Genomic DNA, 27,219 nt, shown 5'->3' on the forward strand with positions numbered 1-27,219 from the left:
TCGCCATTAATTTGGAGATCCCACAGAAAGCACTGTCAACAGTTTTTTAAATTTTTTTTATTCAGAATGAACTATAAAACACGGTTTACAGCAGTGTCTGTGAAGAAGCCAAAAAGGGCACACTTACTTTACGGGCTATAATTGAAGGGAGCAAATGTAGATAATGAGTTCAAAGAGGATTATCCTGGTGGAATCTTCTGGACAATCATGGCAGGAGCGAAAGTGAGAGTTACTTAAAGTGGAAATTCACAGAGAAACTGAAATAATGAAACTGTGCAACATAAATCTGGTATTTCTTGTTGACTAGTACGCTCTTCCATTAAGAATCATAGTTTTGAACATGTACATTGACAAACGCATGATGCTACACCTGATACATTTTTATTGTATGATTCCCAGAAGACGTCTTGTTTGATACTGTATGTAGCAGTGTCTTCAGTAAAGATGAACCAAATGTTTGGCAAAAAAAATGACTAGCCACGTGCTAGGAAATCAGAAAGCTATATCTTAATCGCGACATGCTAAAACTGTGTTCACTGAAAGGCATCGTGTCTTTATTTGTAAATAATAAATATTTGAAACATTAAAGAAAATTGTCGCAGTCAGGAGCACTGGCCACAAGTTAAAGCTCGCTGACTTGATATTCGCTTACTATTAAGTGCCAATTCTATTTTTCCTCCCCGTGTATTGTCAGACGAGTTGCCAAGACAGAGTTATTATTTTGTGTTATGTATTTATGTATTTGCCAGCCTGACTTTGGCACAGTGAGGTATTAGCACGCACAGGTAAGCGAAGCACAACCAAGTGTGAGCTAAAGTGATGAGAATGTCTCGGTGAATTATTTGACCCAATAAAATAATTAGTACAGCTGCAAAGAAGCAGAGTGGTGAAAGCATTTTCATCAAGAAATATATATGAAGTTCCGGTTGATTTACCTCCACGCGTAGCTAAACAATCGACCCATCCAAGATAAATGTGTTTGCCTGCAAAAATACACCCTCATGCAAATAGCATACATAAAATTCCTCCCGTGTCGCTTTCCTTTCTTCTCCCTCGCCAGGCTACCTGCCATCTCACACAGACATCAAGCTCTCTGATGAAGCACCCCATGTGTTTTAATGTTGAGAGTCTATGACCGACTCGAAAGCAATACATCTTCTTTGGCAGTTACTTCCAGCAAGCTATGAAACCACGGTCACAATGAATGGTCTCGAGTGTTTTGCTACCCATGCATGGATGGACCAGTTCACACTGTGCTGCCTAATCCCTCTGAGGAGACTGTACAGATTTATACTTGCTTCTTGAAAAGGAACACTTTTTGACTGAAATACTTGTATTTTTGCAAGGACACTGATCTTTTTATGTAAATAATGTACATCCATAATGGAAGAAGTCTCAGCTGGTTACAGCTGCGCCTGCCCAAATATGAAAATATCAAATGGGAGTGATGTGTAATCATATCTCAAAATATTCTACCGTTTCTGTTTTTGGACTTGTGTTTGTGGAGTTTACTTTATTTAACTATGTGGAAATAGCTTATCTGAGTAAGACAGTGAGGGAAGCAGATTCATTAAGTTCTGTACAATCAGTAAATCTTATCAGGAGATTCTCATCAAATGAAAGCTTGCAATATCCAGGAGATGAAGGAGAGCTCCTAGTCCCAGATCTGTGTATTCCATCAAGCCTGCCTCTGTGCCGCTCAAAATGTTATAATATGTGTCATAACAAAAATAAGAACAGAAGATTACAGTAGATGGGTATGCACAGCAGATGAAAATCCGAGCAATCCCTCTTGTCTAGTAGACTCAAATAAGTCATTTTGGTGACAATGAAGGCAGCGGAATGAATGCTAACGTCATAAATGTTACCCTGCTTTAACGCGAACAACACATTAGTGCTCTAAATCATTGTTTTGGGCTATTATATTTGATTGTCATACGGTCAACTTTAACTGTTGCACAAAACAGTGACTTTTACACTTTGTATTTATTCATTGCCAGAAGCATTCTGGTGTATTCGGGTTTCTATACAGAGAACAAAATGTAAATTTTCAGAATAATAACACTGCAGCAGACACTCACTGTAATGCAGTAAAAAAGCGCTAAATTTACACTTTAGTTATTAGATCAAGGTTTATTTTCAGTTTGTCGCCTCCTTGACACAATTATTACTTACTTTTCATATTTTCTTTGAACTGCTGGTACTGTGAAGGATGTGGTGCCTTTTTATAGGAAAAGAGTGAAACTGTGGATTTTTGGATTATTGTAATTCACTTTTTATTTACTCTGGACTGTTTATGATATTAAGATGATACCGACATCTACACATAGCATTTCCTCGGTTTACTGCAATGCACGGGAGCCTGCAGTCTGTTTAAGGTTTACCCCCAAGGACTCGGCGGACAAAAGCCTGCAGATTTGTTCATCTCGTTCGCTGCAAGGGACACAGAGATAGAGAAGACATATCTCCTGTCAACAAGGCTCAGCCTACGCACACTGCTTTGGTCAGCTGCTGTCTCTTTGGGATAAGTACTAAAGTTCTTCTTCATCAAACTTTTCTTTTTAAGTGTTGTCAGCATCATATGTCAGTAAGACAAATTGACTAGAGGCTTCTCCATACTTCTTCCCTCCAATCCTCCAATTGAGCCTGAAGCATAAATAAACTCGTCTTCAGACAAACTCTCATCTCTCCACATGGTCATCTGAAGATTTTTTTTTTCTTTGTGCTTGTTATTTATTTAACAACTATTTTTTGTTAAGTCCGAATAATTAACCTGTGAATACGATTGTGAACATATTTGCATGACCTTTTTTTTTCTATTTCAAGCTACCTAAATATGTCTTAGGTAAAAAAAAAAAGAAAAGAAATGTTAACAATGTGAACTGGAAAATGTTATGTTTCTCAACGGGCTAGACTAATCATTCATTATAAGTGATGTGATTATTCAGTGGGTTGTTACTGTGTTTTTCATTTGATCTTGCAGAAGTAACCATAATTACATAAATAATAAAGAAGAAACACAAAAGGATTGCAGTGTGGCTGCTATATTTCTGCTGTTTAAACCACGTAGTTAACTCGCAGGCTATGCAAAGTCAATCAGCAAGGCTCATGAGGAGCAAAAGTAAGGCTCTACCCTAGCTGACTGTGAGTCTATCACAAATTGGTACTTTTGATTGATAGGCACGCTCACATTGTAGAATTAGTTGCTTCTTCTTCTTTGTCTCTTAACAAGTGTTGCTTAGCATGCCTGAAGTTTCAGTGCAGCCATTTGCATAATACAATGGGGCAGAGCGAGAGGACAATGAAAAGCACCAAGTAGCCTGGAGTGATTCTAATGGGATAGTTCCTTGGCTCTCCCACTGTGCAACAAATTAATTATCCCCTTTCCAGGAAATCAACACACACACACAACACACACACACACACAAAATCAACAAGGAAGATTTTCCCAGTCTGGGTAGCACCTTGAATGAAAAATGTCCCACAACAATAACCCACAGCAATATTGTGTTAGCCACAGTGTGAAATTGATGAGCATGTTTCCTTTCATTGAGTGCTACATTACAGTGTCTGGCTGCAGCGAATCATCCATTAGTGATTGTCACCGTTCAATTTGATTGTGCACTGCCGAACATCCCAGGGCAGTTAGAGAAAGGCCTTGGTGTTAATTCAGACTGAGAGCAGGAGCGAGAATAAGACTCTCGGGGCGTTGATGGCTGTTGGAGTGATGAAGATTGGTGTGCGATATGAAGCCGTTGAAGTGGCAAACAAAATGCAAAACACAGAAACAAGGTCCTGGTTGCTGCAGCTTTGTGTGTGAAGACATATTTCAGCCAATCAACCACAGTGTTTTATGCTCCAATCTCACTGTCTTTCACATTTCTTTTGTAACTCAGAGAAGAAATCATACTAATACCCCCGTACTAACATCTGCTTTTCATCACTTGACCACAGCCGTAGTAATTGTTCCCATTAAAAAGAAACCAGCTATAACTGGCAACTTGAATGATAGAGTGTTAGAGGTAAAATGAAGCTCAGTCTAAATGTCAGATGGGAATCTTCACATGGGTGTTATCACACTTCTGCCCATTAAATCTGACTTCAGAGCCTCTGTGGGATCATTAAAAGTGCTGTGGTGAGCCTGATACACTGGCTGCTACATGGCACCTGTGTTTCAGATAAGGCTGTGGTAGTGCTGTTAAAGAGAAGCTTCTCGAACCCTTTGGTTTTTAGGTTTGTGTCATGACAACCCCAACATTTTTTGTAAGCACTGCGAGCCATTTCTTAATCTTATATGTTCCACTGTTAGGCTTACTGTGGGTGTATGCATAATACAAAACATAATTCCATATAAAAATACATTTATTTTGAACAATTTCAAAATGGCAATTTGTTCACAGTAAGAAATGTGATTCCAAACAAGACGATTTTATATAATCGACAAAAAGGAACAATATCATAGAAGTTTCATGTTTCATGCACAACTCTGGGCAAATGCACAACTAGACTATAAGACAAGGTGTTTAATAGTTTGTTTAATGTGTCAAGTAAAGTTTAAAATCACAATGATATATATTTATATATATATATTTATATATACAGTACTGGCTCACCCCAATAAAAGTCTTTTATAGTCTTTTATCACAGATAATTAGGGCATGCTACTGTAAAAAAAACAAAAAAAAAACAAACGAACAAAAAAAACAAAAAACCAATGAAATTAAAAAAGTGGACATACATCTTGCTGTGAGACTTAAAATCAAGGAAAGACACAACTGCCTGCTCAGTGGGCTGCCTTAACGACAATGTATGACGATGCTAGTGTACAGATTTAAATTCCATCTTATTCTATGTACATGTTGTCGATATTTCCCCTTGTAAGGCCAGACTTTCATGATGTTGTATACCATATTCTGAGAAATAGTCATTGAAAGCACCATGTTATCTAACAGAGCAGAAACATACATCCCTGTCTTATACTCTTTACCAACAGTCACATATGTATGCATAAGCATTATATCTACAACTCAAAGACCTCTAGTTTTAGGATGGTAACGTTTAGCTTGAGCATAAAGTTTAAGAGGTTAATAGAATAAATTATATGATTTAAAAAAAAATCAAACAATCTATTATATTTTTGTCTTATATTATAGTCACACTCAGGAAAACAGTGACGTGAGCCAAAATTACTGAGACTGTGTACAATGATGATCTTGTCACCTGAAATGATTGTTTCAAAGACAGGGACCAGGTTTGCAACCACTCGCAGTCAGTTGCCTTTGGTGGATGAAGACAGCAATAAAACGGTCAGTCTGCTTTCAGTTTGAATGTAGCTGGCTCTACATACACAGAAATTCACATCAAACGGAAATTCACACAAACTATTTACAGAGTTCAGCCAGAACCTCATAGATCTGAAACAGAATTTCCTCCACAAATAATGACATCATTGCTGCAAAATGACAGAGATGGTCAGCAACCTTGCTTTCATATAGAGATATAACCAGAATACAACTTGTTGGCAACCAGTTGAGTCATGTCTCCTATTTCAAAGAGATGCGCCGCAGATGAGTTGTGCTCATTGGTGCAGACTGACTCAGATTGATTGCATTGTGTTGCAATCTATGTTTATAAATGAGACTGCAGTTTTATGCAAACCTTTGCTAACCTGTCTGAAGGTGACTGCACTCAGTCTGAGTCAGGCCATGATTGTTTAGAGACAAAGGTTGAAGGTGTTGCATGCTCAACTTCTGCTTCTTATTTGCAATTGGTCGCCAAATGCAAAAAAAATCTGATGCAATCACAAGGCCACCACCCATTTTTCATAGTCATAATGGGGTTGCAGTGCTAGTTTTATACTAGTGCAACTGAGCTATTATGAAGGAAGAGCAGAATGTAATCTGCCCCATCATGCAAGTCTTTGTTGGATGGGTTGACTATCCATTAAAGCTGTGTCCGCACAACAAGTGATTCTCAGCAGTGCTGTGACCAGAGACCACAAAGTCAACCTCAAGTGACTATAGATCAAAAAAACTGCTAACAAAGCAAAGTGGACAAGTCCAAGATAAACTTTTCTCAAAATTGAGGCAATCGATTGAAGTGACTACCAGAGAGATGCTGGTGATTGACTTACAACCTGGTAATCAATACAGAGCATAACCGAGGCAACCAGAGCCTGGAATGATCGCTAGCAACCAACTGTTGGTTTCAGATGCATGAATTGCTCCCTGTGTGGACACGGCTCTTCAGGATGTAACAAAGAGGAAAAAGTAAACAAAAAGTATGAATAAAGTAAAATATTGTAATTGACAGAGTTGATCATTTTTAGTCAAATTAGTATGATAGAGATAAATATGAATGCAGCAGAACCTTTTTATTAGATGGAATCAGTATTTTCCAGCCTTGTTTAGTAGTATTCTAATATTCCCACAGGGCTGTCTCCTTACGACAACCACTGAGAAATCAATGTCGAGTTTACAAACTATAGTAAAGCCTATCCATCCTCTCTCTAGTACTAACCTCTCCATTAATAATATCCTCCTTCTTATTAACATTATACCCATATATTCCTAACACTGTTTCTCTAGAAGGGCACCTACCAAAGCTTCCGGGGTATTTGTTTTCTAGTGCCCGGCCATGTATTTCCCAAATACTATACAAAAGGAGTAAAACAATATTTAAAGCAGCACAACATCATCTGAGTATTCATAATATTAATAATGTTCATATTAGCAATGTAGGATCCATGGCATGTGGTAAAGAGCGAGGGAGTCTTGACGCCACTTACTTTTTGCTTGTTGCTGCACTTATTAACACATTTCAGCATTAACTGTCCCCAAACTAGAGGCCCTGTAGTCTGGCTCAGTGGATTCATCTTTATCATCTGGTATTGTAAACTAGATGCTTATTCTATCCACATGAATAAAAAAAAACATGTCTCGGAACGATAGCAGCTATTGGCATGAAAACAAAGAAGGAAAAAAAAGACCAGTAAATAAAACTATTTCAGCACAATTGAAACACAACAATCAGTACTTACTCTGTAACAGAGCTCATGTCTTAGACATTAGTACAGTTAGGAAATTCCCTTGTAACAATTCTCTCCATATTTCTGCCAATTCCACCTGAAAAAAAGAAGAAGAGGTGAACAAATTATTAAACTGAGTAAATAAAATAGCAGGGGACTGCTGTGGCATGATTTGGTTTTTTTGTGTTTTTTAATTAAATGGCTTGTAGAGGCTTTTATATTTAATTGCATCATTCATGCATTTTGCCTGAAACACACTAAAAGAACATGGCTTATCCGAGCAGGGCTGAGCTGGTGATGACGGTAGGCTGATAAGATACAATCGCCGTGACAAGTGCGGTCATTCAGATCGTGCAGACACTGGCTTATTCGAAAGTTGAACTTCAGCGTCTCAAACATCTCAGTTCAATAAATTCAGCCATTTGTATAGAGCAGCCTGAACCTAATTTCATGTTCATTCTCATAAGTAATAACCTGCAATAAATTCATTAAGGTGGAGACCTGGCTGTCAGTTCAGATTTACAAAAGACATACAGATTTTTTTTAGCTTTAAATTAATCTTATAAGAAGGATGTTTTAAGAGTAAAACTTGTGTAGCCTGCAGCAAATTGAGTATTTAATATAAAAGATAAAATGAGCTTTAAAATTGAGATCGGAATTCTAGTGCTTTTTAAAATGAACCAGAAACAGTAACTGTATATTAACTAAAGGGAGCTCTTTCACCTCTATAAAGCTAAAAGCACAGCTCAAAGAAATGAGCAGAACACTTGATTGTCACAGTATAACACAGTTGGTTAAACATCAAGTTTATCAGTCTGTTCAGTTAGGAAGCATAAACTATTGTAAATCCATTTCACCTGCTTTGGTAACAGTGAAAGTGACAACAGGTTCACTGGAGAGGCAACAACAAGACAGCTGCTAAAAAAGGAATGTTTCTGCAGGAGGTGGTCACAGACAGTTGCTCTCTCCTTAGCCCCCCCGACTGATTTTTCTCTTATTTTGCTTTTTATTAGTGTCCTTGTCACTACTGGTAGCATGAAACAATACTTGCAGCCCATTCAGGCTGCACAGGTAGCTGCCCCAGGATGGCGCATCCATACATGCCATCACAAAAACTTTGGTGTATGTCTAAGGACAGTCTCAAGATTGTGGACATGATACCAAAAGACTGGCTAATACATGCAGAGAGGTGGACAAGACCGAAGAAGGGCATCAACCAAGAAGCAGGATCGGCCTCTGCTCCTGTGTGTGTGGAGAAACAGGGGGAGCACTGCCAGAGCCTTACAGAATGACCTCTAGTGGGCTCATTGTGCATATTTCTGACCAAACTGTCAGGAACAGACTACGGGAGACTGGGATGAAGGACTGAAGTCCTTTAGTGGGACCTGTGCTCACAGCCCACCACCGTGCAGCTTGGCTGGCATACGCCAAAGAATGCAAAAATTGGCAGTATCCACCTCTGATCCCCTGTTGGCTTCACAGATGAAAGCAGGTTCGCTCTGACAATGAGTCAAAGAGTCTGGAGACACCATGGGAAACTTTATGATGTCTGAAACATCATCCGGCATTACAAGTTTTCGCGTGGGTCAGTGATGATCTTATCCTTATCCTTGCAAGGTCATACAGACCTGCATACACAGACTGCTGTTTGGTACCAGGAGGGAATCCTCAGAACTTTTGTCAGACCCTATGCCGGTCTACATTGCTCTCATGTGTCCAGAGGGCATTTAAGGCAGTGATACACTGACTGGCTCTCATATTACCAGGCCAGGGCTGATGATTTTGGTTACAATTGATGTCGTTGCATCATTTTGTTTGCAACAAATTATAGATTATACATCAGTAAATAGTTACAACTTAGATATGTCATTCATCAAGATGTGGTGTTTGACTTAAGCGTTTCATGGATTTTTTTTGAGCGGTATACTTATTTCCTTCTGTCTGGATGGCTGCTGTAAAGAGACAGAAATGAGTTAATATGTTTTCAGACATGTTAACTTCCATTTCTATATCAAATGATTCTTATTCTAGTTAGGTTTTGTTTCAAATCTAGATGGTTCTATTTTATTTCAGACCAATACATAACAAACATTACTAATGAAGCTGCAATGAACCATTTTTGTGGTTGCTTTGGAAAGCAAAAATAATTAATATACAGATCTGTTCAGATTTATGTGGCCAATTGTTTTTCAGTAAACATGTTACTTTGCACAACCAGTTGTTACAAAATAACACGATCTCCTCTTTCAGCTCTGTGTTTGGTCTCCTATAAAGTTTTTATAGCTGCAAAATGTCTCAGTATTTTTGCCATCTAACTTTTAATCTTGACTACTTGCTGTTTGGTGCTGAGCTGCTGGTGTTTTTAGAGCTTTTCACAATAACAGTGGACTCAACATGCTAGTTGCAGATTGCATAGCTAAGGTTAAGTCCACTGTAAAGCCCTGCAAAGCTGAGGGGAGCTGCAGAGTCAGAGGTTAATTCTCTGTAGGTTCATCAATAAGAACACCTTTCAAGCTGTCCTGTCACATTGCCTTTTGACACACTATTATTAGAAAACAACTCAGAATCGATTTAAGGATGTCACTTAAGAGTAACCATCAATGGAGCACATGCAGGATACACCCGAGACTGATAGCTGTGACCAATTATGTAGCCGAATGAGAGGTGCTCTTCAAAAGTTACTGCTTCAGTGTTTTGTCTCTTTGACCAAGAGATGACATTTGATACTCCTACACTGAGTCTAGTGAATTCAGGTGTAATTTTTGGAGGTTACATGCAGTACAAGCCTCATCCTCCTTTCAAAAACAGTTTCCTTTTTCCACATACAGCATCAATTTTGTACGTACAAATGCTAATCAGAGAAACTTGTCTTCCTTAGTTGATTGCTAGGTAGACTGGTCCTGACAACTTCCTGTCTTGTATAATGTATCATACATGAATCCCCTTTCCAGCATAATTAATCCCCATTTCAACTCAACTGTAATTTTCTACGGAGCCCATATGAGCTGTCATTTTAATCATTTAGTATTAACATATATCAAATGAAAGTCCTTAACTAAGCTGCCAAAAAAATGTTCATTTAAGTCTGTCAGATACTGCTTGAAACATTCAAATCTTCCTTTTAACCTTCATGAATTCTGACTGTAATTTTACTTAATAGCTTCAGCGGCATTGTGACAGCTACCAGTGATAAGAGATTCTTCTTCGTTTTAAAGCATGTAAGGATATTTGGACTAAAGTGAGGACACATAAAATCACTGAACCCACACATTAATTAAATTAAACTCTCTAAGGAAATATTTCCCACTGGCTGGTGGAAGACCTGCCTTACAAGACATGGAAGGTTCAGTACTGTATAACAAATGTGCTCTATTTATTCCACATTTTTAAAAAGAGTTCACAAAATTGTGTAGGTAAATCATCGATGGCAATACTCAAAACAGATGAACAATCATATTAATCCTGCAGTAAGCTGAACAGTGACTTGGACTAACAGATGGTAGACTTTATAACGTTCCTGTAAAATAGTGAAAACCGAATACAGCAGACTCAGCTTTCTGGGAACATTTATATCTCAGCCAGAATTGGAATACATGAAAATCAAACCAAGCTGATGAGTACTAATGAAATCTTTAAGCAGCAGGTTGTAAATTCATTTAGCATAGCGAGCCACAGATTAAAGGCCCCATGCTGCTCTGCCCTTTTCTAAATAAACACTCTCGAAAGCAACTAAAAAGGAGTCAATTTGTTTCAGATCAGCAAGGACTTGGTTGAAACAGCTGAGAAATGAAGAACAGCCAAAGTGCTGAGTGACCAGAAAAAAGGCCTGCAGCCCACATGTCTGTGTCAGGAGCACTGCAATGCTAGTTTTGTCAAACAGTCCACACCGTCTGCAGGGACTGAATAGTTCTCATCTAAAAGACATCACAGCGGATGTCAAGCATAGCAATCAAAAAGTTAACTTGTCATGGTGATATCTGGTTTCTGTGCAGATGCTGCAGTTGTGCTCGGGCTGTGCAAATTGCAAAAATATGACACAGCATTGATAAAGACGTCGCAGCACCTCAGACACGCACTGAATTCTAATGTATTTTTGAGTAGTTTCACTAAAAAAATAAAAAACATGCCATTTTAAATAAGAGCAAAAAGAACATCCTCGTATTTTGAGTCTACGCTATATTAAATTTCAGATTTATTCAAATGCTCAGTGATGTTTTTTAGGGCAATAAAAAGTTAATCAGCATCTGTCTTTTACAATAACATTCAGCCTTTAAACCCCGTATTAATAAAATACATATTATTACATTAAAAAATAATCACAGTAGGTTCTCATATACTCTTAACGTGGGCCTGAAATAAAAGCTTGCATCATGATACACTGTCTCTTCAATGATTGAAAGCAACAAAGTACATTCGTGGGGAACTTATACTGTACTTGACTATTTGACATTTATACTATATGTTTACACACTATGTTTTAACATAAAGTAGGTCCAGCATTTTATTGAAATATATGATCTAACATGTTAATACAGTATGTAAGGCAGAAACAGAGCTTGCACAATTGGAACAAGCTTGAAAGTGAATATTTGACCTGATCATCTTTAACTCTCTTAGCAGCATTCTTGTAATTTCTTTAAGTAGTCTTCAGGAATAGTTCTCCAGGGTTCTTGAAGGACTTTCAAAGCTCTTATTTGGATGTTGGCTGCCTTTTGTTCCTGTTCTCTATCAAGATGATCCCAAAATCCTTCAATAATGTTGAGATCTGGACTCTGAGGAGGCCAGTCTGTGACTGCTACTATTTCAATTTGTGCTTTTTCTATCCTGTAGACACTCACTGTTGTACCTCACTTCTGACCTCCTCCATTCATATTGATTATGATTTGAACAGAAAACTTCAAATGTGGACTGATTACTCCATGAGACCAGTTTCCTCAACTTTTTTTAAGGATACACTGCACAGATCGCTGCAATCTGCCAGGTTTTTAGCTAATAGCACCATAAGAATCACCTTGTTGTTGCAAAAAGTAATATTTTGTGTTTTTCAATCTATATTGTTAACATTTTTCATACAAATTACATTTTTTGACAGGCTAACAAAGTGCCAAACAATACAATTTAAAATTGGTTCTTTGTTAGGTTTTCTGTGATGTGTAGATACAACACTGTTAATTCTGTAAGCCAAGAGCCTTTTTAAGGTTAAATGATTTATACCTCAGTGTTAAGTGGTTCATGAAAATACTCTGAAAATGGTCAGGTACAAGAGCTGCACTGAAAATAAGTAAAAAAGCAACCAATGTCAAAAGAAAAACTTTGAAAGACCTTCAGAAAGCCTGGAGAATTATTGCTCCTGACCATTAAAAAAAATTAGACATAGCATGGGTACTTGGAAGCAACATATATAGAAAAGAGGGATGCCTCACAACTTTTGCACAGTAGTGCAGCCTCATTAGAATGTAGATTTTATGTCACTACTCCATTAGTAATAATTACAGCACATTTTTCAACAACACAGTCACAGTTTGCCTGCAGTAAAGGCATTTTGAAAGGATTACCTATGTTCCTCGCCTCCAGCTCTTTTTCCATGAGTTCTTTCTGGGAGGGAAACTCACTGAGCTTGACCTTGGACATGGTGTCATTCTGACCGACTGTGCTTATCACTTCTGGATCCTTCTCATGGCTGTCCTCAGTCTGAACGTGGACCCAAGGGATTTTCCTAAGAGACAGCAGAGCAATAAAGATGATTAGCTTTTGATTATCAAGTGAGTTCAACAGTATTTACTTCGTTATCTCAGTAAACATACCTTTTGAACTTGTAGATGAAGAATGCAGCTAAACCAACAAACACCACGATGAGCAGCATCAGCATGGCCGACCCACTGGGAAGTGAGTTTGAGTCCACAAGTGGTGCTGAAAGCCAAACACCATAAATGAGCACCAAACTTTTTACATAATATGTGTTAAACTCATTACTTTTTCCTAAACCATGTCCTATTCCAAGGATATTACTTCATTACCCAATGTCATGAAGAGCATATCCCTACATGTTATCCCCTCAGGGCATAAAAAGCACCTTTAGGAGGTCCACTGCTTCTCTCCAGGGTTCATACTGCATGCAGCAGTAGCTTATGCATAGTCATGGCTTTATAAATGCTGAGATGCAATATTCAAAGTATTTCCTCTCACTGCCCATCTTTCTCCCCGTCACAGAGAAGCCTATGAAGTCTTTGACCTTTCCCGATCATTTTAAAGGCAACCCAGACCTTTGTATGCAGACACAAATGAAGACAGATCCATTGGTGGATGAAAAGGGTAAAGACACGCGAGGTGATCGACACGTTTTTACGATATGCTAATGACCCGGTGACCCTGTGAATTTCCCGTGCATATCAAACACCTGCTTTGTCAATCATGTGATTGATTGGCTGACTTCAAAGAGAGCTACTGTCTCATAGCCTCAGGTGCAAAACTGGCACTCTGTGAAGGATATTTAAATCCTGTGATATACAGCATTGTCCGTCTCTCAGGAAACACTTTGTCTTTGCCTTGCTTTATTTTTTCAGAGCGTTGTTAAAATTCAATGTCAAACCAGTCTAACGAAGACACATCTTATCTAATGCTCTGTGGATCTGTAGACATGCTGTATTAATCTGCCGTAAAATAAGCCTAGGGCCTGTTTGAGTGTTTTGTTTTCACATATCTCTATAAGGGTTTCAATGTAACGACTGCTGAAAACTTACCCAGAGTTTGCTGAGTCATGTACACAATAATGTGAATGTCAGCTTTCAGTTCAAACTGGATCAGGCCTTGGTTCAGTGCAGTGACAAAAATATTTGATATCTGTCACAGGATTTTAACAAAAACACACAGAAAACACAAAGGTTTACATTAAAATTTCATGAACAAGCAAGACATTTTTGGAAAAGAAAAGATTGATACAATAATTAGCTCAGCTTAGCATAATGGCCGGTGGCGCCATTGACTGGCTCTCTCCATTGTTCAAAGATTCGCCCGATAATTAACACATTTCAGTGCATTTGTCTTGCGTTTTGCACTTACTTTGTTTGAGTCCTAGCAAAATAAGCAGTCTGCGGATCTTTTGTGAGCTCAAAAGCTTTTGCTCAAGATCATTTAACAAAAAGAAATAAAAATCAACTATTCTGACAAAAAGACAGGAGCCTGAGATGGAAGTGGCAGAACTGAAGATGTTAAGAGTTTTACTGAGGATGTAGTGAAGGAGGACGTGCAAGTGCTTTTGTGACAGAGGAGGATGCTAGGGATACGCTAAAAGAAGAAGAAGGAAAACAGAAGAAATAAATACCAACTATGGAAACATGCCATATGAACAAACAGTCTTATTATCCTATTAACAGCCTTTAGGTCCTCTTAAATATCTAGCATAAATATAAATACAATGTATCTTTAATGTCCAGGAAACAGCAGCTCTACATAAAAGCTGACATGATCTACATTATTGTGGCTCTTACCATCTCAAGAGCCGCTTCGCTCCCACTCTTGTGCTCAGTAGATGTCTGCTCATCAGGCAGAATAAAGAGCTCTGCTGTAGTTGGAAGCCCTGGATACAGAGATACCAGCAGCTGATCTTCATGAATCCCAGACACCTGCAGTGACGCGAAAACACGACAGCCAGGTATGGCTTTACTCTGAAGGCTAAATTCACACTAAATAATGTGTCTCCTAAACAAAATAAAAGAAGAACACATGGGTTACAAAACATCATGACTGCTGTGTCATTTTAGCGCACCCGTATAAAATAGTAATGACCCTGAAAGCCATTGGTGTTCGCTGTCAACTGCAGGAAAGATCTCTTAGGAACTGATGTACCTGTGATAGAGCTGTCCGCACCACACGGCCTATGTCCTCCCTCCATTCGGGGATGTCAGGATTGTGCTCATCAAGCGCTGGCGAAAACGACAACAGCAGTGACCTGAAGAACTCTGGAAAAAAGGTGAAGTGATGTCTGTTAGAATATTAACGCTACTTCTAGTTTAGGTTTTGATTAATCTGATGTGCAGTTTTGTCCTTTTTCATTTGGCAACATCTGCCTTGAAGTTAATTGCTCCTCGAGATTTCGTGTTCGCATACCGTGACATTTTATTCATTAGATAAGTCCACGTTGACATCAACGTGGCGAAGCTTGCAGCGCTGACCGAGAGGCATCACACTTTCCCTGAGATAGCATATTGCATATTCATGTAACAGGCATCTCTCCAATTAAAGTGCTTTGAAGACTGTCTCCCCCACTCACCTTTAACAGTTGTAACTTTTGAATCCTGCATTACAGTGCTCCCAGAAGCAACCTGGACCGTGACCTTGCTTTTTCCTTCGCTCTGAAATGTGTGTGAGATGCTTCCCTCCAAGGTTATAATGGGCTGGATTTCAAAAGGAAAAACACAGAGAAATGCACAGAAAAAGCTGCATCCTCATGGCTGAATATAGAACACTACGTATATCTACTGTATAATGAGGGGATGCTGCGCTGAACACAATCAATCTCAGGCAAATATAATCAACCATCCAAGCTGGATCCTCCAGAATGGCACAGGGCAGTCACATACTGTCACTTTTTCCATGATTTGTGGGGAGATCTGTGTAGATTTACACTTTCAGATTACAAACAAGAGCACAAAGACATCAAGGGAGGAGTGGGAAGATGGGGAAAAAAGCAGCAGTAAAAAGGATAAATGCCTTGTGTGTATAGAAGAATGGTGGGAGGAGGTGGAGGAGGAGAAGCGTCTCACCTCAGAGCTGTTGTCAAACCACCAGAAGAAGGTCAATGTTCTGGTGTGGCTCGGCCAAACCACTGCAGTCAGATTAGCCTCCTTCCCTCTGACGGCTACAATGGGAGCGGAGAGATACACCCGCTCTAGTGGACCTGCGGCGATGACAAATATGCCATCATATATCCATACATGCATCGAATGAATGCAGCCAGCAAGAAAAGTATTATTGTGATCGCAGTTGATGTACATTTAGCTTCAGGTGTGTGCTTTTGCATTTTCCAAGGTTAAAATGCATAAAAGTAGTAAAACCATGACTGAAATGCAATTCAGCGGGAACGTGACTATCCATGAAAGAAAAGAGGTTTATGCTATCTGCACAGCCTCAGGAATCAGTAATGATGTTTCTTATTCACATACTGGTGATGTGTAAAAACAGTGTGCTGCTGTCAGATCCTTGGCTGTTTTCTGCAGTAGCTGTCACGCGGTAAATCCCAGTCGTTCTGTAGATGTGCTTGATGCCATCATCCGCCCTGCTCAGGTTAGAGTACGTGATCTTGATGCCATCTCCAAAGTCTAGCTGGATGCTGGTCCTCAGCGAGTCTCCCTGTGGACAGATGGTATTACATAGCATCTGTCATCATGGCTTAGGTCAGGATACTTTCACTTGGACCACATGCAAGGGAAGAACGATCAGTCTGCCGCTGAAGTGCTGGAGCTGAGATGTCATATAGGCTGTGTCATAAAAACTTTGAAGGTGAATATGAATGGAAAAAGACAGAAATTCAGCAGAGAAAACAAGCAGAAATGTGAAAAGAGAGACGCAGAGGCAAAAAAGGTCATGAAAGAGTCCCAAAGTAAGATGGAGGAGTTTATAATCTGGTGTCATTTTTCCAGCTGATCACTCAAAAACAGACACATTGCCATCACCAAAGTGTTTTTCATACAAATTACAGAAACTTTAACAACAAACTTTTGGTTTTATTACTCAGGCTTTGAGCTATCTGTAGTGAGATGCCACGCTGAAACAAAAGATCAAATAAACTTCATTTGTGGTGATCAAAGCTATGAAAAATTGCACTTTAAAAACATTCAGCAACACCCTGTCAGGCATTTCAGAAGAATCTAGTTCCAATTAAATTAGTTAACAATAAGATCTCAGGACTAACTTCTTCCTTAACTAACCTCAAATTGTTTCTTTTTCTTACATTTAATGAACTTACAAAGAGGTGCAAATCTATGTTATGTTAAAAGAGGTAAATTTGAGTGGAACAGGGAACAAGGAAAAACAATGTTTGAGGTGATATTTCATAAATACATCCATTTTTCAGGCTAAAGGTTGTTTTTTTTGATAACCTTCGAGTTAAAGCCGTTCAAGTTTTTGGGCAATCTATGTAAATCCTACAAGGTACACACATTGCATTCAGATCTGGTTTTTGGTGCAGTAATGTGCTGCTGTGAATATATTAGTCATAAATAGATCAACGTTGTATATATTAGTATTTTGAATATCACACTTTTCTCTTTTCTGCATTTGTCTTTTGAAAAAATCAATACATATTTCCCAGAAGAGAAGTCTTACAAAATATTCCTGAGAATAATTTGAGATTTCAGATTACTTTTAAATGAGGTTGATAACTACCATCATCATTTCCAGTTCCATCCATTTTTGTAACTGCTTATCCAATTCTGGGTAGTGGAGGAGGGGGCTTAAATCGACGTTCTTTTCTTTGGGTTAGGGTTAGGAAAATGAAACAATGAACACCTCGGAAGAAATTAAGACCACATAAAAGGAAGGAAGACGGTTTGTCTTCCTTCCTTTTATGTGGTCTTTTCTATCACTGGCTATTATATTCTTTTTTTCTCTCTCCTCCAAAATGAATCTCAGTCGTGCCTCATGGAGAACTGGATGATGATTCCTCGTAGGCTCCCAGTTCCCGCCGAGCGAGCCAGACCGATGGACGACATCTGGAATCCGATGCTGTTTTCTGGCAGACGATGACGACATCAGCTCAAATAGCTTCTTCAATCTCTTAAACTCATCTGAACTGATGTAGATCCTATTGCCTTTCACATCATGATATTGTAACATGCAGCTTTCCCAGCCCCTCCGTTTTTTGCTTTGTTTATCTTTTTAAACAAGCTTATATACGTTTCCTTTCTGGAATCAACTGTACATCAGTTGTTCTATTTGCTGTCCTCTCTGTTGCATAATTTACTATTAATTATGTTTTGTAAGGTGACCTTGATTGTCAGCGCCATTTAGTAAAGTTTTTTATTATTACAATCAACTCTGAAACCAGTTTTCACATTTTTCTTTTACATCTTTTACGTCCCTAATTATTTCAGATCATTTATGCTAGCCTGTAGGCCATCATTAATTGAGAATAACATCCTTTGTAAATGTGTCCATCTCCAGCAAGGCACATTGTTTCTTACAGGTTTTAATAGGAGGTTCAGTTTGTCACCATAAATTATATTTAAACAACAAAATATAGTAGCTGAAAAAGAGGACATAGCATGTCTGATTTAATGGGCACTTGAGCAGATCTTTTCTTTAAAATTTGCTCCTACCACCTCCTACCACACACAAATGGAAAAGTATTCAACATAACATCCTCACTTCTATATAACAGCAAGAGAAAAGTAAATGAGTCATTCATTTAGCTTAGGAATTAGGAAAAAAAAAGCAGGAGAGCACTAGCCTGGGTTTGGTTCATTATGCAATATCTGCTTCTTCTTACACTGCAGTGACTTTTAGGTGTAATAACTCACCTCATTGAGGGAGACCATAAAAGTAACGTTGCTTCCAACAGGGGAACTGAGCTCTCCCTGACTGGTAGACAGCTGGAGGCCCCGGGGTGCTCTGGGATGACACGGCTGCCTCCTGGGCGAGTACACATTCCTCCCTGCCTCCTTACAATTATTGGACAAAACCTTCCGATACCTTTTGAGCATAGAGTAAGTAAAGAGCATTGTCACATCGCATAACAGAACCCAGCATTAGATACATGTTTTACCAGTTTTCAAAAAACATAAAGACTTAACTGTTAAGTGCCAGTAAATTTTCATAGAGCTCACAGCTATTTACAAAAAGAGGGGAAAAAAATGTTTTTCCCAAAAGATTTTTTTTCTTTGTTCACCACTATCACATTTATTTTTTATTTATTTCTGCTTGGAAGATGCTCCTCAGTTTTATTTCTGCAATTTAGTGCAGGAAAATAGCACCCAGCAACAGCACATACTGTGCATTTGGCAGGCTGAAATACAGACCTCTATGAGCACACTTAATTTTGTCAGTTTCCTGAATGTAAAAAAGCTTCATAACCAAAAACCTGTTTTGAATTATTATACATTATGAATTATTATATATTTTAGAATTGGGAAATAATGCAGATTGGGCCCTCCGAGCCCTATTTCTCAACCAATAGGAAGTAAACTATTATTTTCTGTTTATGTACTACACAACATGACAAAAAAGGTGTAATGGGATATTGTTTTGTGATGGACTGAACATTGGGGGCCACTTACCCTGTGCTGTTTAGGAAGCTTTGGCTGGTGCTGCAGCTTTTAGCCGCACCGTTTGGATTAAACCAAAAAGCAGGGGAGCAATTCCCATCTGCCTGGCGCTCCCATCCATAATCACTGCCAAAGCAAAGCAAAACAAAACAAAGCAAAAAAAACTTCATGAAATGATAAACACTGCTACTCAGAGTAATCTAGCTATCCACGCTTTTGTAGTGGGGCAAATGCTTTGCATTTGGAGCTTCATGGCATATTTTAAGACCATAACTAGAGACATGATTGTCAGACATGTGGGATCAAACAGAATTTCAGACAGATGGATAAAAGATATTTAAAATTCATTTAACGATCCATTATTAATTGAATTCTAATAAGTCACTTGACATTATGCAAATCACAGCAGCGCGATGAAAAGTTCTTAACTCCGATCCATATTTTTCAAACTATAATTATATCCGATGAACAGAGTCATATTGGTTATTCTGTAAATATGCCGTGTAAGAGGGATATTAAGCCTTATGAAGTTCTGCAAACTGATACTTTTGTTCTTTTATTACAGCCCTAATTACACACAACTGAATTAGATGTTCAAAGTAGAGAGGCTGTTTGGTAAACATGTGATGAAAGAAATTAAGAGTCACTGGGGATAAAAAAAAAAGTGAGTTACAATATATTCCCTGCTAGGAACACTGAATACAAGCCATTACCATTCGAAATCATAAGCTGTGCAGGGGCATGGCTCTGAGGAATAGATCCTGGAATAGTCTTGGGCCAGCATGCAACGGTTGCCTGGCCTGCGCTTCATATAGATCTGCTTCTCACCCATCACACAGAGCTCTCCCTATATCGCAAAGAAGGAAAGAAAAAAAGCTTGTCTTCTTTTTCACAAGTCTGAAAGAAACAAATGTGCAAACACGCGCTCGAATCGTTAATAAATCAGAAGTGATTAATAATCCTGTTACCTTGTTGTGCAGGTACCATGTCTGATAATCTCCATCCATGCATCTCCTGCTAAAGAGGCCTTTGTAGTCAATCTTAATCAGTTGCCACTCTGACCGATGGCTGAAGTGCCCAAAGAAACTGAAAGATGATGCATAAGAAAAGCAAGATTATCTTGAGACATAGACACGCAGTTTTCTGATATCATATTCAGCACCTGCAATCTGAAGTCTGTCATTAATGTTAACAGGCAACATAAAATTCCTCTTGATTAGAAGTCTAAGTTAATCAGTTGAACCTTTCCTTGTTTATATCAACACAAGAGTTAATTCTTCAGATTTGATATTGTTCTATTCCTCTTGGACGCTACCCATGTGTCTCCTTACGTGATAATATGATTGTCAGACTCTGGCTCCATTAAAACTCCATCCACATACAGAGGAGCCAAGGAGAAGCTGTGGCGGTCCCATTTCTTTCCTTCATCTAGACTGATCCTGCGTAAAGGAAGACAACAACTGTCAGTGGACGAATATCTACCTACCGTTGTTTATCTAGCTGTAGTAGATAAAATCATTGTTTTCTCTGTGCGTGTAACATTAAACATCACAAGCACACAGGTTACAGAAACAAAAAGCAAGAACAAAGAAATATGATAAAAGATTTGAGTTCATTTAGCTTTTGCCGCGGGTGAAAAATGAAGCACCTTGAATTCTCTTCAATGTGAAAAATTATCTTGACAACAGACTGAACAATAGAACAAATGTTCCTTGGCCCAGGTAGATTTTTGAAGGTGACAACAGAAAAGAGAGATATGACTCAGGTTGTAACATTAGAAATAGATTTGGGGGGTTTCAAATCACCTCTCTCGGAGCTTAATCACATTTGACAGGGCTGTAGTGTGCAGGGACATCAAAGTAGATAGTGTTACAGAGCTCCCACAATATGAGGGACTTATGAGGGCATTCTGAGTCTCATATTTCCACCCTGCTCTACTCCTCATTTACATAAAAGCACTCAAACCATCATATCCAACTACGAGTACAAAGCTGTAACAGACTCTCTTCCGCTGGAAATGACTCTGACGGTTCTGAAGCTGCAGCACCGATACAATAATCATGCAAACTTGGCCCATCAGCATTTTAAAACATTAAATATAATCATATGCAGCACCCCCCCCCCCCCCCCCCCAAACAAAATTGCACTCGTGTAATTTCCCACTACAACCCCAACACCTACAGTTTCTATCTACAGTATTTATGGGATTAGAGATTACTGAAGAAGCTTATACCTACCATAAGTGTCGAATTGGCGCCGCTGCTTGCAATACCGCCAACAAAGCTCCTCCATTGTCAAGAAACCAAACGTTGTACTCTTCATCAAAAATCTGAATCGTAAATTTGAAAAAGAGACACATTTGCTCATTTTATTAGGCAGCACCATTCTTTAAGGTAACCATGCAAAGCGTGTCATGGATGTCACCTGTCTCCAGCTATTTCCTGCGTCAGATGTTATAAACATCCCAAGGTTGGCGGAGGACAGCTGTGTTCCAATATTCCCTGAGTCCAAAAACATGCATAATTTCAGTCAGCATTTACATAGCAAAGACTCACTATAGCTCATAACTCACCTATGTGCACAATCAGCTGATAGAAATCACTCAGAAGCTATGTACGTTCTCATTTTCCACTGCAGGAAAATGACAGTTTACGATTTAGCCTGATCTAATCATCTCACCTGAAATATCAGATTTAGCCTGAGAAGTTTTCATATTTGACTTCAATGACATAAAGAGGGCACTGTGTGATTAATTGTGTGTTAGCTGAACTGCTACAATGTATTTACCTGAAAAACAATGAATAGCTACAATACTGTGCAAAAGTCTTGAGCCATGGCTCATTGCTTTATATTTGGCTGCAGAGGATACGGGACTGTCTTGCAATTTTTATCGTGGTCTTCAGCGATAGTTCTCCAGGCTGTCTGAAGGTATTTCATAGATTTCCTTTGGACATTGGCTGCAATCGTTCTCCTTTTCAGTCCAGTTTTTGTGCCTGACCATTTTCAGCAATAAAACAAATATCTTACCCAAAACATGAACCACCGTTGTGTCTCCACATCAGTGGAAGCAAGGAACCAATTTTAAACTATTATCGTTAGCAATTTTGTCACAATATCATGCAATTTATTCTGAGTTCTTTAGTTGAATCTACAAAAAATGTCAAAGATAACACATTTTGACAGGTATAAAGTAGTAAATGAAAAAGGGAGAAAAGCCTGAGGTTTGTCAAAATTACACGACACCTGAATGGGTCTGGATAGCAATGACACTTACCAGTGAAATTGAGTGATATGAAGTTTTTGTTTCAAATTCCTCTCATCTCCTCAAATTCTCAATATTATCAACATGTATGGAGGAGGTCAGGAGAGAGGTACTACACTGAGTGTCTTATACTAATCTGTAAAACATGGTGGAGACTGTAATGGTTTACCACAGCATTGAGGATCTTCTCAAAACTGATGAAATTATGAACACAGAAAAGTACACATTTCAATTCACCATGCAACACCATCCGCAAAGTGTCTGGAAAACAACGGCTTCATTTTTCAGCATGACAGTGATCCCAAACACACTGTCAATATAAAAAAAACATACCTGGGTAAAAAACAGACCGTGGAATACCATCAGCCATGGATTGGCCTCCCTAAATCTTAGGCCTCAACATTAGTGAAGCCATGTGGGATCATCTTGACAGAGAATGGAACAAAAGGCAGCCAACGTCCAAAGAAGAAACCTGGAGAAGAATTCCTCTATAATACTTAAGGAAATGATAAGGAAGCTTGCCTAACAGAGCTCAGACTTTGTTGAAGTTCAAATCAACTACTGACTTTCAAGCTCAAATGAACTGTACAAACTCTGTGCTTCTATATTTAATTTCCATATAAATGTGCACATGTTTCAGTTCTCCAGTGCATCTATCTCCTATTTTTCTATCAAATTATTTAAAAAATGAGAGGAGACTCAAGCCTTTTGCACAGCACCTTAAATTCATGTCCTAATGTAACTCTACCTGTAGCCACAATGATTCCTGGAACAGACTTTTTGCTGGTGATTGGTCCGGATGTGTAAGGATTCTCTGACATCTCCAGTTGAAGATGCAGTGAGCAAAATGGCTGTCAACAAAACGGATTCAAATACAGCACAAGTTGAAACAATATATATCTCAGATCTTAACAGCAGCAATTATAATTAGTTCGGCTTTCAAACTATTCTTCCCGTTGAGCGAAAAGTGTTAACATTTTCAGACACCATTTATAAAACAAAGATACTTTGTTCCTCTCATCTCCTCTGCTAGGAGAAAAAAAAAAGAAATGGCTGAGGGGACACAGAGGGCATTTGAATTGTTTCATTCTAAAGCAAACAAGGCATGTAATTAAAATTCCCCAAGATGCACTGATAAAAATGGCAAAATTGATTCAAATCATTTCACTCATCTCCCCGAATAAAGCGCACCGAAAAACATCAATAAGGCTTTTCATACGGCTGAAGTTGGAGGAGGGGGTCAGGAAACAGAAGAGAGCATAGTGGTCATTTGTAAGACACACAGAAAGACTATAGCCTGCTATTAATTGAGGAATGTACATGATTTTAAATGGTCTCTGAAGAACATATTGACTGGATTAGGTGAACATCATACCTGCTGAAAAACACCACAGCCACATAATGTAATTCAGTGCAATCTAACTTTCATTAGTCCTGTTTGACTACAGTTTCAGAGGTTAATGGAAAGTCTAGACCCCTAAAATGTAATGCAATGACACTCTGTGACTTAAACTGATAATAAGAATATTCCAACAAAGCATCTTTTCAGTCATTTAGGGGACTAAAAAGACAAGTCGATGCTGAGGCTGGCACCTGGCCTGGTGCAAAAATGGCTTCGTCTCCAAGAACATCCAAAACACAGCTGATGAGGCTGAAACATTTGAGGAATGTTTCATGTCATAGGCTTAATTTTGCATGAATAAGAGCATTCATTCACTCCTGCCCAAAGGCTCAAGCTCACCAGAATGCAGTGAAGGTTATTTCCAGCCACATCAGTGGCAGGAGCTGGCAGCAAGGACCATGTTTGCCCCTTGTTGTATGTGATGAAAGTCTTTATGTAATTATCCACCAGTTTGTTGGCAAGATACATGCCATTTATCCCCTCAACCTAAGAAGGAAAACAACAAAAATGCATTCATTACTGTCAAAGCCCTTTTCACTTCTAGTTTAGAAAATCAATCTATAATTATTGACTCGTCTTTTGAGCCTCAGTGGAAGCAGGCTGAAAATACATGGCACTGTAAAAAAAAAAACTCTATGAAAGGATATTTCATGTTTTGAAAAATGTTCTTTAAAAGTACAGCATCATGAGCAAAATATGTAAAGTTTTATTGTTAATAATTCAAAACAGCTTTAAATAGTTTACTGTGTAACGATGCACCATATTTTAGTAGCTGTTCAGACAAAATATACTGCCAACAAAATTCTGATTTTTCATTATAAAAATGTATTATTAGGATTAATGTTAATGGATTAAAACCTACTATATAACGACAGCTTCATAAATTAACAGTTCTCCAGCACAGTAACAGGAAAGGGAGTAAGTGGTGGAGTGCCAACATCAGTCCATAAACAAGGCTAACTACACACCTTATAAAAGTCCACTAGTAGATTACCCGCAGGTCCTCTGCTGGTTCTCAGGTTCTCTAATGAAAGGATAAAGTAGACCCCGGGAGAGTCTGAGATATACAGGCTGTAAGTGTTGTTCTGATTCCACTCTTGGACAGCAGCAAATACCTGCTTCTCATCTGTGCTGATAATATGCATGTCCTGTAGTAGGATGTGTGCGAGAGAAAAATGGACAGATGGAAAGACAGAATGGGTGAGAATGACAGATGCAGGCAAACAAACACAAAATAGTCTCAGAAGAGATGGCATTAAAAGGCTTAAATGTGACATTTCTTCATAAAAGTCATGTGACCTAACTCTTAAAACAAAAAGCAACAAAGGTGATTTGAAACAATAACAATATCTTTTCTTTTTCCTAAATATCAGACACTTTTAGGAGTTGTTATTTCTGTTGCTCACCTTTGGCAGACAATATTTAGGTAATTTCATCCGCTTGAATGATTCTCTCATGTAGGAGACAAAGTAGCTGGCTCGTCCTGACTTGGTTACCTTTGCAATGAAGGCAGAAAAGCTTTGTCACTCTGTAATCAGATCACATGCACTGTATATACCCCTGTGTCAAGAAGATACATCATATTTGAAAGTTACTTTTTCACAGTAATACAAAAAGAAAAGAAATTTAGTTCAGTGGAATTTATTTGCACATTCCCATTATAGCCGTTGCTGTTGGTATGATTTTCTCCTACATAGAAAAGCCTATGTAGACCATCAGACAAATGAAAACCAAACTGAGATGGGAGGTGTTTACAAGACATACAGTACAGTGAAAAAGGTGCAGAAAGTAAAGTGAAAGTCGTTTTCATCAGTAGCTAAAATGCCGTAAAAAAAAAAGGGAAAAAATCCCTTTACTGTGGCCATCGTTTTCTTTTAAAACAGCACTCTCCTAGGCTTGCAAACACTTTTTCAAGGTACAAGGTTATTCAAAGCATGTTGCCGAACATGTCAAACATTGCTCCTATGGATTCTCTTTCATTGGGGATTATATCTCTTTGTATAATCCTGGACCAAACCATCTCCTAGTGGAAATTGTGAAAAAATGCAATGGTACACTTACTTGTTTTTTTTTTTGCTGTTTTTTCAGTAGGCAGCTTATGTACTCAGCAGGGTTGTCAAAAAAATAGCACGTGCATGCTAATTGATACTAATAATTACTATCAGGTTACATACTCCTTTAATGCAGTATTGATATCAATAGTGTCACCTATGCCTCCTTCAGGTGACATAGAGCTTCACACAGCCCCTCCCCTCACTAGCAGCTAAACACATGAATAGCATAACAAACTTGGGAAAGCATCTGAAAGACTGATGTCCCACTCTTCAGGAGGTCAGTGAAGCTCCTGTTCCAACAGCACTTTATTATTGAACAGTTATCATAAATTTGAACTTGTTAACAGATCTTAACGTCAGCTGTTTAGCTAACACTAGTTACCCACATCAATAAGCTAGCAGCTAGCAGCTATGGTCAACAGTAAAACAATGCTTAAAACCTTATCTTTAGCAAACCTCATCAGTTCTGCCTATCTGTAACAGGATAGCAATTATTTGTGTCTGAAAAACTTGTGTTTCTGTAAAAGTCCCAGACTGAAGCTGGGAAACAGATAGAAAGAGTAGCAGTCTAGCTCTGACTGACAATAAAAACATGATTCTAAATCACCTGAAAGACGTAAAATAAACAGGTTTGAAGCTGAATACATCTGCATAAAGCACTATTTTTAAAAATAAAAATAGTAACATCTGCATTATGTAAAAAATATAAATATATAATAAAAATATTTTTCTGGGTATCGAATTTTAAATTCAACCTCTCTCTGATTATATGTTTAAGTTTGCCATAATGCTACAAATTGAATCTGGAGCCAATCAAAAGCCTCCTCGACTGTACTATACGACACACAGATATCAAACAAATTATAGTACCTAATATTTTGTACAGCAATGCATGAGAGTTGGACAGCACCCCGCTCTGTTGTGAAAAGAGGGCATGCCTAGACTTCTATCGAAGGTGGTATATGAACACTGCTTTCCAGAGTGTTGAAAGCAGACAAAAATTAAGCACAACAGAAATTACTGTCATTATCTCAATTAGTCTAAAGCTAAGAGGCACTGAAAATTGTGCTGGCTTTATCTACAGTGTTTCTTGGAGATCTTAATGCACTACCACTTTCCCTTCCACTTACAGGCAGGGCAACACTACTTGATTGCTTATTTTCTAATCAACTAGAAGGATGGTGTTTGTCCCCCAACACACTACATTAGGACCC

At 38.5% G+C, this 27,219-nt stretch overlaps 2 protein-coding genes across 3 annotated transcripts in view; one reads left to right on the plus strand and one right to left on the minus strand.

The window, feature by feature from the left end:
* LOC147316092 (VPS10 domain-containing receptor SorCS1-like) overlaps positions 1–17,991 on the plus strand; it is a 66,405-nt gene extending 48,414 nt beyond the window's left edge. Inside the window, exon 27 of one of the 2 annotated variants that reach the window (XM_086259290.1) lies at positions 17,657–17,991. In XM_086259290.1, coding sequence (XP_086115416.1) covers positions 17,657–17,694 — 38 coding nt within the window. In that variant the 3' untranslated portion in view covers positions 17,695–17,991. Of the gene's footprint in view, positions 1–1,060; positions 3,047–17,656 lie in introns of those variants that run through there. The other variant, XM_086259289.1, reaches the window with a different exon arrangement.
* Positions 3,824–27,219, minus strand: part of LOC147316093 (VPS10 domain-containing receptor SorCS3-like) — a 52,476-nt gene continuing 29,080 nt past the window's right edge. Inside the window, exons 8-27 of the mRNA XM_086259288.1 lie at positions 25,358–25,447; positions 24,920–25,099; positions 24,291–24,437; positions 23,298–23,400; positions 21,712–21,788; positions 21,525–21,616; positions 20,619–20,726; positions 20,256–20,373; positions 20,001–20,134; positions 19,300–19,413; positions 18,544–18,715; positions 16,189–16,375; positions 15,790–15,923; positions 15,297–15,420; positions 14,873–14,985; positions 14,515–14,649; positions 13,768–13,867; positions 12,832–12,937; positions 12,583–12,743; positions 3,824–7,124 (exon numbers count right to left, since the gene is read on the minus strand). Of these exons, the coding sequence (XP_086115414.1) occupies positions 7,060–7,124; positions 12,583–12,743; positions 12,832–12,937; positions 13,768–13,867; positions 14,515–14,649; positions 14,873–14,985; positions 15,297–15,420; positions 15,790–15,923; positions 16,189–16,375; positions 18,544–18,715; positions 19,300–19,413; positions 20,001–20,134; positions 20,256–20,373; positions 20,619–20,726; positions 21,525–21,616; positions 21,712–21,788; positions 23,298–23,400; positions 24,291–24,437; positions 24,920–25,099; positions 25,358–25,447 (2,460 nt within the window). The 3' untranslated portion in view covers positions 3,824–7,059. The remainder of the gene's footprint in view (positions 7,125–12,582; positions 12,744–12,831; positions 12,938–13,767; positions 13,868–14,514; positions 14,650–14,872; positions 14,986–15,296; positions 15,421–15,789; positions 15,924–16,188; positions 16,376–18,543; positions 18,716–19,299; positions 19,414–20,000; positions 20,135–20,255; positions 20,374–20,618; positions 20,727–21,524; positions 21,617–21,711; positions 21,789–23,297; positions 23,401–24,290; positions 24,438–24,919; positions 25,100–25,357; positions 25,448–27,219) is intronic.

This window comes from Aulonocara sp. 'chitande type north' Nkhata Bay, linkage group LG13 (assembly GCF_057382095.1).
Source record: "Aulonocara sp. 'chitande type north' Nkhata Bay isolate Kocher_YH1m ecotype deep benthic linkage group LG13, A_spYH_male_GT1.1, whole genome shotgun sequence".
In the NCBI taxonomy this organism is placed as follows: Eukaryota; Metazoa; Chordata; class Actinopteri; order Cichliformes; family Cichlidae; genus Aulonocara; species Aulonocara sp. 'chitande type north' Nkhata Bay.